This window comes from Hetaerina americana, unplaced genomic scaffold, assembly GCF_022747635.1.
Source record: "Hetaerina americana unplaced genomic scaffold, ioHetAmer1.1.p SCAF_3, whole genome shotgun sequence".
NCBI classification, from domain to species: domain Eukaryota; kingdom Metazoa; phylum Arthropoda; class Insecta; order Odonata; family Calopterygidae; genus Hetaerina; species Hetaerina americana.
In genome coordinates this window covers 43,462,160-43,474,524 of record NW_027286874.1, presented here as the reverse complement: position 1 = coordinate 43,474,524, position 12,365 = coordinate 43,462,160, and the positions used below count along the sequence as shown (strand labels likewise).

Genomic DNA, 12,365 nt, shown 5'->3' with positions numbered 1-12,365 from the left:
GTCGCTACCACAACCGCGTGTGAAGATTAGCCTGAGCTAAGAACGCATTCAAGTAGAAGAGGCAATTACTATGCTCAAAGAACCTAAGGCTGTAAACAAGGAAACAACTCGTCAAGACTTAAGTGTGGAGCATGACGCTTATATGGTTCCAAGACCGGGAACATTAAAAAAAGTGGACCAGCGAAGAATAGAAGCCATTGAAACATGGTGCTAGAGGAGAATGCTAAAGACTAAATGGACAAAGAAGGAACCAGGAAGTGCATAGAAGAGCAGAACAGAATAGGACCATATGGAGAACTCTATGGCAAAGAAGAAATAGATGGATTGGACACACACTAAGGCACAATGTATTGATTAAGAATATAATAGAAGGAAAAAAAGAAGGGAAGATTCCACAAGGAAGACCAAGAGACATGTTCATAGGACAAATTAAGAAGGATGTAAAACAGAGAAGGTATCAGGGAGTGAGGGAATTTTCAGCCACCAATATAGAGGTGAGAACTCGTGAATCCACTTATATACCATATCATATATATACATACGTACATTCACATATCGCTGTCCAATCTTCTAAAATTCCCACCCTTAACCGCCATCTTTAATTCTCCTCCTAGCATTCGTTGCACCATCCCCGCCCCAGACCCCTAACTTCTCTCCAAAAATGTTGTCTTATTTGAAGAAAACCGAAAGCTCAAACAATCCACAATGTGAGTGTCCTTTTAAGAGTTATCTATTTTATTTGTGTTCTATTGATCATAGATCATATTTGCCTTTTCTTCTATCGTGGAATGAAGCAACCAGGTATGTAAACTTGATTTGTAAAAGCAAACCAAATCAAAATAACTAATTTATTATTTATGATATGCGCTCAATACCTTTTTACTAGAAAGCTGTCTAAAGACATTTGTTTTTGCCAGCACTGCAAATTTTGTAAAAATGTGACGCAAGAATTATCATTGCCTAATTAGGGCGATGCCTTATATGTTTGGTATGATGCAATAGTTGCCTGTGATCTCCACATCATACTTGGCTTGCTGTTTTGGACTTAATACTTCTTGCAAGGTCGTGGACTTTCTCAATGGTAAACAAGCATGGGTTTAATTTCCAATTTACCACTTATACAAGGTGTGAACAAAAAAAGACCGGACTGATTTTATTCTTTGCAAACCGGTCTACGGATCGAAATGAGACACCGTGCACCATCTAGCGACACATCTGGTGACTAAAACGAGAGGTGTTGCGTTTGTTTGTGTCTAGTCGTTATGCAGCAGCAGTGATGAAGGACCTAGAGGGACAGCATGTGTGCGTGAAATTTTGTTTCAAACTTGACAAAAGTGCTACGGAGACATTTGGAATGATTCGGCAAGGCTTTGTAAATGAAGCTATGAGTTGAAGGTAGTGTTTTGAGTGGTACAGTCATTTTAAATCGGGTAGAACCTCGACAGATGAAGATTCGCTAACTGTGGCCTTCCACTTGGACAGACTTCCACCATGTCAATTTGGTGAACGATTTGGTGCTGGCAAAACCTGTTACCTGTTAGGGAGATAGCCGAGGAAGTGAACATTAGTTTTGGATCCTGTCAGACAATTTTGACAGACATTTTTGGCACGACGTGCATTGCATCAAAATTCATCCCATGGGTGTTGACTGATGAACAGAGACAAAAACGTGTGGACATTTGTCAAGAACTCCTGGATTGAACCAATGCCAACCCAGAGTTTCTTAAAACAGGAAGAAACATTGGCAAAGGTGTGTCATCAGCCAAGGCATGCACTTTGAGGGTGACAAGTTCAATTAAGCTGTATCCGTCGAAATAAACAAGTTATAAAATCAGTCCTGTCTTTTTTTGATAACACCTTGTATTTGTGCAAAATAGCACTATGAGATGGCCTTTCATTGGCTTGTGGTTTGGCAGTGCATTTTCTTCTGCTGTTATGGGTAGAAATAGGTTTGCTTATGCATCTTCTTCCAAAAGAGACCCCTCTCATCACAATTAAAAACCTTTTTGGGATGATAACCCTCAGAATTAATGAGTTTCTTGAAATCACGGATGAAGTTCTCTGCTGCCTTTGACTCAGAGCTTGCTGCTTCACAATGTTGTGGATGCCGCTTCTTTTCGTAAACTTCTCAGACCATGCACAGCTCCTTAATAATATTTCTTCAGCCATTGATGATCCTGACATCTAATGACAAAGTCAGCAAAAATCACTTTCCACTTCTCACAAATGATATTCATGTTAATAGTGTCGAATTGCAATGGCCTTTCCTTAATCCATGTGAGAAGCAACCTTTGAACATCGTTGAGAATACATACCCATTATGCTGCAATTTTTTTTTCACCCTCATTGAAGCATCTACCTCCTTAATTTTGTCTTTATCTTGAAGAAAATGCAACTCATTGATGTCAATTGATTGCTGATGTGTGTACTAAATCAGTCATTGTCATGCCTTGTACCTGATTTTCAATTACCTTATTTTTCATTTCTGCTGTTATTTTTATTCTTTTGAGGCTTTTCTTCTTATGAATTTTTCTTTGGGGTCATTTGTGAAACTATCCAAAAAATATTATTAAACTTTTTGCCAAAGAATAACTAATAATCAATCTGAACTGAAGTTTGGTAAAATGTGTGATCACTAACAACACCAAGATGCGAGCAGAACAAGTGGTAAACACAAACTGAAGTAGCTGGCATGTAATCATTCTGGGAATTCCTCTGTCCTCATCACATGTTATTTGAAAATTCACTCATAAAGCAAGTCATTTTTGAGGCCAACAATTTTGTTCGTGATGCGGATTACTCGCAATTAGAGGTGTTTTTTAAGCAAAGTTTCACTTCGTACGGAAAGTTTACTGTGGAGAATTAAATGTAATTTCTAAATTTTATATGAAGATGTGGACATCTAATAAAAGAGGCCAAGACCTTTTGCAAATTAAACTTAAAATGGACGTTGAATAATTATAACGTAGTAAGTAAGTAGTAGGTAAATATGAATACAAATGTAATAGAGGAGGTAAGGATAATTTTTGCCATTTTTGTGAAAAGCTAGGTAAGTCACAACATGGCCATCCATTAGGAATCATTCCAAGAACACATTAAAAATTATCTGTAGTTGTTGCCTTACAGTATAGGGCATGATGCAGAAATTCCCAATTATACTGTTCTCAGTGATGATTATCATCTTAATGGCTTGTCATTGACCAAAGTGACCAGGATTTGTTAGTTAAATTGGTACGACCTTGTAGCTCTAGTACTAGGGAATATAACTCTAAGAGTATTATATAACTTACCAGGCATAAGTTTGGTTTATGTTTATTCTTGCCAAAGTAGTATATATAAATATAATGACTTCTAATGGAATGAATTTTGCTTGAAAATTCATTCTGTTCCTGTGAATTTTGGAAAAATTGTACTCTTATAGCATTTTATTTCCTACTTCTTCCATCATTTTGTGCTTTGATCAATTATAATTTAGAAGAATTAATAAATAAATTATTAATTTTATAATGTTATTATCTCCAAATTAGTCCAAGTATGTGAAAGATTTGTAGCCATATTCTATTATTGGTATGATTCATAAAATATTTTGATAGGATAATGTCAAGAAGAGATCTAAAGATAACATAAAAGAGTAAGGGAGATTTTTTTTAAAAGAATTTATTCCAAACATTAATTGGATTAATTGTATTTCTAGAAATAGTTTCCTAGAATTCTTTCAAGTTTATTGATTGTTTGTTCATTATGAAAAATACTGTGCTATAAACAGTCTCTAATTCTGCACTTCAGGTATGTCATCACCTGACCCATTCGACTTGTCTTCTTTGGATGACAGCTTACCTGCTGGAGGGAAAGATAAAGTTAGTACTAACCAGAAAAAGACACCAGCTAGCTTCCTTGGAGAGAACTCATCCTTAGTCAATCTTGACAACCTTGTGCCTGTACCTCCTGGAACATCTAAACCACATCAACTTCCAGCTCCCAGTGGTATGAGTAATTTCATCCCTTTTACATCAAACTGAGGCGTTACATCATCAGTTCAGCTAAACATTTTTTATTCCTCTTATGTTTCAGTTCCTGCTGCCACATCCAATCCGTTTTCACCCACACCAGTGATTCCACCCTCATCAACTGTGCAATCAGCCATTTTTCACCCTCAGCAAATTTCCAGAAAGAGTCCATTCATGGGACCTGAGGATGCCTTTGTACCATTGCCAACAGTGGAACCAAGACCATGGGGTAATCCAGTGCTGCCAACCCCCATTCTTCCCAATTCATCAGGCGGTGGAAGTCGTGTAATAGGAGAGAGTCAGAGGCCAAACCCATTCCTTTCATGATGTTGACTCTCCCCCTTTGTTGTAGAGATTTGCTGCGAGACAGCAGGGGGGAAGAGGATAAAAACGGGTGGGATGTGGGGCAGCTTTTTTGTGGGAGCCCTTCTTTAACACTTTTTGGTCAATAGTGTGTTGGGGAGGGGAGGTGTAAAGGCAGAGGACTGGAGTGCTTTCCCAAGTATTGTGGTCTTTTGGCTCACTTCCCATCCGTCCCTCTCTACAGCGCCTTAAAAGATTACTACATCTACGTTTTTGTACTTCTTTAAGTGATAAAAATGTGCTTTCCTCTTCCCATCTTCTTTTTTTTTGTATCAAAGTGTAACTATCATATTGGTTTTTAATTAGTTTTTTTCAGTAAGGACATTACCACACCATTGAATGCTGTGAATTTAATTTTTTATATCCGATATGCTAAGAATCATGGAAAAGTCTTAGAGTGACTCACAGCATGTGCCTCAACTGTGGTGGCAGTACGATTGGCCTTTAAAGGGCAGGATGATTATGACCCAGTAATTTTTATCACTGAATGTCCTGGATTGAACTGAAAATGAAATTTTGTAATTATTTTTGTTATTTTTTGTAATGATGCAAATGAATTTGGTGATAGGAAAAGTTTGAATCAGAGTGTCAAATAACCTTGAACCTCTGCAGATGTATATAATGGTGTTGGTGGAGAATGTTTATTCCAAATAGACTTGATCATTTACTATGTACAGTTCTTCAAGGAGTCTATTTAAGTCTTATTTGACAAATTTTCCTTAAAACAGTTAATTTAGTGGCCATTCAGTTATAAAATGTTTTCCTATATACATATATGCTATTTTTTGGAAAATTTTAATGAATACTTTTTTTTGGGTTGGCTTGTATGGTATTTCACTTGTGTGTTAACTCCCATGTAATATAGCCTATTTAGTAGCCACTACTTCTGTAAAATATCCCATTCTCACCATCTTTATGCGGTAGTTGGTAAGTCTTAAAAACTATTTAAATGTGGCCGAGTATTTTGTGAAATTTGCTCATGTTATTTACATGCTTTCTCTTGATTTTTAGAAAATCAAGCACTGTTATGTATAGTCATAAAACCATACAGTCACTTTGTATTATTACACGATTATTCCCATCAGAATGTTATTCATTTATATTTCTCTGACTTATCAGTTCGAATTTCTTACTTACTGCTTGACGGAGGAAAATCCCTTTCCCCGCTTCATGTTCATAATTTTGTTGTGGGTAGCAGCGTTATTTATTGTATAAGATTTTCTGGAAGTTTTTACCTATGATAAAGCAATAAGGTATCTAGTTGGTTTACACTTAAAATTTAAACTTCAAATATTTTTTAAAAATTCCAGTGAAAAGACATAATGCAATCAAATTCTTATCTCACTTGCCAGATTCCAAGTGATTAAAGAAATGTTTTTAATCATGTAAGTTTTTTTGATTGGATGTCATTCATTTCCATAATAATTTATTACTTGTATAGAGGGAATAGTCAGTACAGTCATGGCTTGATGCAGATAGGTAATCAGGGTCGTTACAGATCCTAATGAATATCTTTAAAGTGGTTTCCTAAACAAAATGGCATTATAGTTTTCAAATATTTTAATTAGCTTATTTGTACAGCTTTTGAAATTTGCTTGTCTGTCTTCACAAGAAAATCACGTAATTTTTGCAGTGTTTTCAAATTCCTTTTTAAAATAATGGGAATATGCATCTTAAGAAAGAAAATGAGTAATAATGCCATATTTTTGTGTAAGGATGATTGACTACTGAAATTTTTAGGGAAATCAGTATACGTTCCTATAAAGTTACATTGCTTTTAGATGACTCTTGTTTGCAACATGAGTTATCGAATAAGCTGAATCTCAATAGGAGCTCTTTAACTGCTTAATGAAATTCAAAACCAACAATTAAAAAAAAAGTCTGTCACAGAATGTGAAACACTATTTTTTACAAGAGAGAGCTCTAAACAAAGTTCTACACCTCTTATTTAGTGATAATGTGATTGGTTCGTTTTGGTAAGATCAAGATTGTGGTTTATCCATTTATTTAAATGAGATAATTGTAGATACAGCAGAGCTTTATAAACTGTATAAATTGTTACTAACAATATTACCCATCTTTTTAATCAAATGTTGATGTTTTATCAAACTTTGATACAAAATAAATACCATCTTGTAATTACATATATATTATTTCCTTATTTTATTTTGGCTCTAGTTCCTTAAGCCAGCCATTCAGGTGAATCTATCCATATTGATCCTGAAAATAGTTTTTAAAGAGGTAAATTATTGTTTTTGTTGCATGAAATAACTTTGATTAGGTACATCACATGGTTTTCAGTTAATTCTAATTCTTGACTTCTCCAAATCCCCTTAATTACATTAAATATTAAATACATCATAAGTTTGACCATTTCAATGCCTGAATTTGTAAGGAGTTGAAGTTACAATTGAACATCACATTTCAAGTGGGGATGATATATTTGTTTAGAAAAATAACTATGTATTTAGTGATATATGATTTCCATGGATATGATAATTGGCAGTGATGATTTCATACAAAAATTTTGTTTGTCCAAAGAAACATTATAGAATCCTATTAAGGTCCCTTGCCTCCCGCCATTCCTGACTCAGTGATAAGCTAAATAGCCCACTTTCATGAGATTGTGATGCAGATTCAGTCAACAATCACTGGCTCCTTATTTCCACAAAATATAAATAATTAAAGAAACAATATTACAGTAATTAGATTATGCATAGTAGCCACACTCACATAATGCTTTATGTAAGACAGAAAAACATCCCACACTACAGTGGCTGCATTGACATAGATGACCCTGTATGTAGTAGGAATCCACACAAAGTTTATGAACTGCACTGGAGGCCAAAAGCACCAATCAAACTGTAAATCACAACATAAAGTAAGAACAAGTTAAGTGTTCACATTGAGTAGCTTCAGGCGTGATGTGGTGGAAGTCAGACAATGGATAACAGATCGTAGCACTTATCCACTTGATAAAATTTATTTTTTTGTAAAAATAAATTTTATCAAGTGGAAAAGTGCTATGATCTGTAATTCATTAAGTGTTGCTATTCAATAGACTTTCACACACTCAAAAATGTAGAAAAGTGTTGCTGCAATATCATATTTGGATGCTGTTAAAGAATATTAGTTGGATAACTTGAGATGGTACTGCCAAATACCACTTGTGCAAAATCACACCTTTTCAAGACTTATTCTCCTTCATACTATTTTCTGAAATTGTGAATGCCCAAAATTCAACATCATCATTGTGATAACAATGTAAATTGTGGAGGAGTTTTCATTTTAAATAGAAAATATATTAGATAACAGCTGCATCTGAAGCACTGCTGGTAAAAACCAATGATCAGTGCACACTGCCATAATACAAATTTTAATACAAAATACTAGGCAACAGGAAGTTCCCTTACCCATAACAAAAGTTCCCCATGAGAAAATATTATATTACAAAACATTTGATATTCTTAATAGAGTAAAAAATTCATGAAAAGTTCATACAATTGTTTTATGAATTACATTAGTTTCACAGAATAATATTACTCATTGCCCAGACCCAAGTATATAGTTCACACATGACCAATTCCAAATAAATGATTTTCTGAACTCAATTTATTACTCTGGGTTTGACTGATACTGGGGAAAGCTTTCATAATAAGAAAGATACCCCTGTAGAAGTTCTAGAAATTTATAATTCTGCTTTTAGATCACATTTTTCCTACATTGTGCCATTCAAGTATCAAGTCTGTTTCCTATATGCACGATTCTCCATGAGCAGCTATAGTTTGTTTAGTGATTTGCATAAGAATCTATCCCAAGTGGCATAGAAAAACTCAGAACTAAAATTCATCAATTATGTGAACATCTTACCTTAGGGTGCAAGAATTCTAAAAGGAAAAAGTTCTGGAGCTAAATTAATTTTACCTCTGGTCATAGTTTTTTGGCAAAAAATCACACCAATAAATTAGGCACAATGACCCTCATGGTTTTAGTTTGGTTGAATTATGGGAAATGCCGTTAATAATATGTCACTAAATTGCAAAATAGTACTTAACTTGGGTGCACCCTCTTGGATACCCCAAGTACTGAAACATTTCATAAGCTCCAATATTGTACCACCAACTCATCTTAGAAGTCAACAATATTGTAAAAGAAGCATTACTAGCACCCTGAAAAAAAACTTCTTAGAATAATCATCACCTTGGAAACAAGAGGACCAATCACTACTTGTGCTTAATTCCTTCTCTATTAACCTAAAATATGCCTTCTCAGAATGTTACCCTAATATATTTAATATGACCCCAGAGGCCAAAGAGTATAGACAAAAAATGTGAAATAAATTAACATACATAGCCCAGGCACGCTTTATAGTTGAGTAGAAATAAGAGGGCAATGTGATAGGTTCTCAGAATCACCAATAGATGCGTGTGCTAGCAACATGAGTTTCCTGCGTAGCAATAAGTTATTCTTTAGGAGTAAGCACATAATGCATCAGTGCTATCGGAAGATATCTATGGTGCAGAAGACTCTCTTGTTGTGCCCATGTAATCATTTGTGAAAATGGACAAAATTGAGATTCGAGCATTGATTAAATACTTGATAAAAAAAGATATGAGAGCAAAGGAAATTCATGCCAACTTTCAGAATACTCTGGGAGACTGCTCCTTCATATTCAACTGTTTCCAAGTGGACGAGCATGTTTAAATTTGGTTGAGACAGCTTAGATGATGCTCCACGTAGTGGTTGGCCAAAATATGCCAATATTCCAGAAATTATTGCTTAAGTGCATAAAATGGGTATGGAGGGTCGCTGATTGAAAGTGTGAGAAATTGCTGAAGCTGTAGTGATGTCATCTGAATGGCCATATCACATTTTATCAATGGAATTGGATATGAGTAACTTATCTGCTAGATGAGTGCCGCTCTTGACGCAGGATAAAAAATGCATCAGAATGGAAATTTTCAAACAATTGACCCATTTCAAGAGCAACCAACAAGATATTCTGAATCTGTTTTTGACCACAGATGACACTTGGGTCCTCTACTACACCCCAGAGACCAACTCCAGGAGGTTAGCGTAGTATTGTCCAGTAATTGTTTCACTGGTGGGAAGATAATCTATCAACAGAATCACTTTCGCATCCCAGAAAACTGAAGCAATCACCTTTCTAGCCAACTATATTGCAAAAGATACACGAAAAAGGCCAGGTTTGGCAAAGAAGGAAGTCATTTTTCATCAAGACAATGCATGCCCAAGCGCAAGTGTCATTGCCATGGCGAAAATACGTGATGTAAGGTATGAATTGTTGCCACACCCACCTAATTTGGCTGAATAGGTTCCATCCAATTTCTATCTCTTCCCCAAGCTCAAAATTTTCCTCAATGGATGGAGATAATCTTAAAACAAAGGACTAATAGCCGAAGTAGATGGGTATTTTGCAAGCCTGAAAGAATTTAATTTTTGAGATGGGATCAAGGCATTGGAACATTGCTGGACCAAGGGCATTAGTGTACAGGGAGATTACAAAGAAAAATATAATAGTTACACTATTACAATGAGTTAAGTCGCTTATTTCTATTCCATCCCAAGAAATTTTCAAATAACCCCCGCATGTATAGGGAAATAAAAATAAACGAAGTAGTGGGAATAGATCATTTCTCTGTGGAACTACTCCAGTGTTGAGGAAATATTGAATGAAAGGTTTTAAGGGCTTGTTCATAGGTTTATAGAGGAGGAGTTAGAACTGAAGAACTATCAATGCCATTAATTTCCTTCTCAGGGAATGGAAAAGTAGCAGTATGTAATTACTATTGGAGTTTTTGCATGCAGTGGGGGAAGTATTAGGGATAATCAACAAAAGGATGGATGGAAAGATATTACAACTTGTGATGAATGTCATTAGGTTTAGAAATCGATGGCACACAAATAAAACCATGAAAGTGAAGAGGTTAGAGAATATCAAGAATTTTTGCTTACTTCATGGTTTTTAAGAAGTGAACAGTAGGCAAACTCAATTAACATATTACAGGAGACAGGGAAAGAATACAAGAATAGGTGGCTTAAACCCTAAACTGTTAGGTAAGATTATCAGATTGAGAACTATGAGGGGCAAAGATAGATGGTAAGGTAGGGATGTCCATTTTCCTAGAGCTTTTTCAAATGTACTTGATATATACAAGTAATAGTAAGAGACGCATGCCATGGATCAAAGGTATGAATGAAAGTAAGCCAAGGGCAAATTGAAGTCATTTATCAGTGATAAATTTTCAGTTAGCCACTCAATGAAAGAAGTAGAGCAATCACTGCAGAGTGCATTACAAAATCAATATGAGAGTTAGATATGAAAATTAAGCATAAAAAAAGTACCTCGCAGAAATCGGAAATCTAAGTTAAATATAATGGCAAAATGGGTGAGCCCAAATTAGTAGGTAGTATATTTACTTTATTTGAAAAATCCAATCGACAAAAATGGGAAAACTGGATGGAGGTGGTGCTGAGCAGTAATTGGATGCTGAAGAAAAGAGGTACGAGAGGTGGAGGGAGGAAAAAATTAGGCTTATTAGATGGTATGAAGTAAGGTAGAAAGTGGGTGCAATTAAAGAATTGGACATGGAGCAGGATGTTAACTGTTGTAAAAGGCAAGTTTTTAAAGTTTCCCATGAGGTCTTAGCCACATTGACACTCCAGTTCCTGTAAGATTACCAAAGTTAAGTAACGTGAGTGGACAGAGGGTGGATGTGTTGACCTCAATACCAGTACCGTGGGACATTACTCCCACTTATATGTGGCAGGCAAATTTAACATGGTTTGGAAAACAAACCGTAAGGACAAAGTAGGCCTTACCAAAGCCCCTCCACACCAACAATAGTCCCCATGAGACTGGTACTGGAATAGTTTTTGGGTCCATCAAAGACCCTACCCCTGACCAGAAATACCATGATTATTTAGCAGCTATGTGATGTGATTGATACACTCGTTAGGTACTGCATAATTTTAGATAATGGGATGGGTGTAAAATTTTTAATTTCCCACTTGACATGAATATTTTCAACAAATGCGTATATATGTTCAAACTTACCAAGTACAGAGAAATAAATTTTCTCTTGAATTCATCTATTGCTGCACGGATGTTTTTTCCTTCCATTATGCCCATTCCAAGGAAAAATGTAAAAGCAAAAAATGGAGCAGCAAATATTTGATCAGCTAAGATTTTATAGCTCACTGATGATAAATTTTTTTTTGGAAATACACGGTCCAACCGTGTATACCAAATATGATGTGGAGGACCCTGGGATAAACCTACGACAAACATACGTCCTGTAAAGTAGATGAATCTTGAATAAATAACTTGATTCAACTTTTACATGCAATAACCTTTCATACTTGTAATTGAACACAATGACAAGTATAACTGTGTGGCTTTATCAATTACGAGGGGATTCATGTAAATAAATGTCTAACCTGTTCTCTTCCAGTCGTAAGGTCTCTCTTTTCCCTCATTTGATACTTTCTCGAGCCATTGTTGAATACTGTCCCCGAATGAGAGCAATACACCGCTACTTAATGTATTCGTAACCCAAAGATATTTTCCAAGCAGACACTTGCCTACTCTGCTAACCATCGCTCTTAAACATAGGAACAATTTTCAATTACAATCACTACTGCACGTTAGTTTTAAATTTTTATTTTAATATATTAACGTAGGAAATTCCGACACAATTCCAAAAATATATAGTCCGAAATAGCATGTCAAACGTTTATTTTCCACACGACGCCTGCATACTACTCAGGTTGGTCTCTACATCAGGCACTACCGTACGAACGTATACTGCTAGCAAGATAAAGCAGGATACATCCAACAGTAAACTTGAAAACTAAGCAATATGATTCACTCAAAAGTAGTAATCAAGAAGAAGGGAAATCATTTCCACGAACAGGGGAAAAATATCATATTCGTTTTTGTTTAAGAATCATATTTAAATGGCCGTCTCTTCA

General features: G+C 35.5%; 2 protein-coding genes across 9 annotated transcripts in view; one reads left to right on the top strand and one right to left on the bottom strand.

The window, feature by feature from the left end:
- The window catches only part of lqf (epsin homolog lqf), a 41,176-nt gene extending 34,662 nt beyond the window's left edge, over positions 1–6,514 (top strand). For all 7 annotated transcript variants that reach the window (XM_071588846.1, XM_071588845.1, XM_071588847.1 and 4 more), the window contains 2 exons: positions 3,787–3,984; positions 4,072–6,514. In XM_071588846.1, the coding sequence (XP_071444947.1) occupies positions 3,787–3,984; positions 4,072–4,334 (461 nt within the window). In that variant the 3' untranslated portion in view covers positions 4,335–6,514. The remainder of the gene's footprint in view (positions 1–3,786; positions 3,985–4,071) is intronic.
- Positions 6,484–12,357, bottom strand: LOC139691096 (mpv17-like protein 2). Of its 2 annotated transcripts, none has more exons than XM_071588854.1 (4): positions 11,832–12,357; positions 11,449–11,669; positions 7,104–7,232; positions 6,484–6,590 (listed from the first exon to the last, which is right to left on the bottom strand). In XM_071588854.1, the coding sequence occupies exons 1-4, from the start codon at positions 11,989–11,991 to the stop codon at positions 6,576–6,578; spliced, it is 525 nt and encodes a 174-aa protein (XP_071444955.1). In that variant the 5' UTR covers positions 11,992–12,357; the 3' UTR covers positions 6,484–6,575. The 2 variants fall into 2 exon arrangements, with proteins under 2 accessions (XP_071444955.1, XP_071444954.1); XM_071588853.1 differs by having other exon boundaries at positions 11,449–11,687; positions 11,832–12,353.
- Between the last annotated feature and the right edge of the window lie 8 nt (positions 12,358–12,365).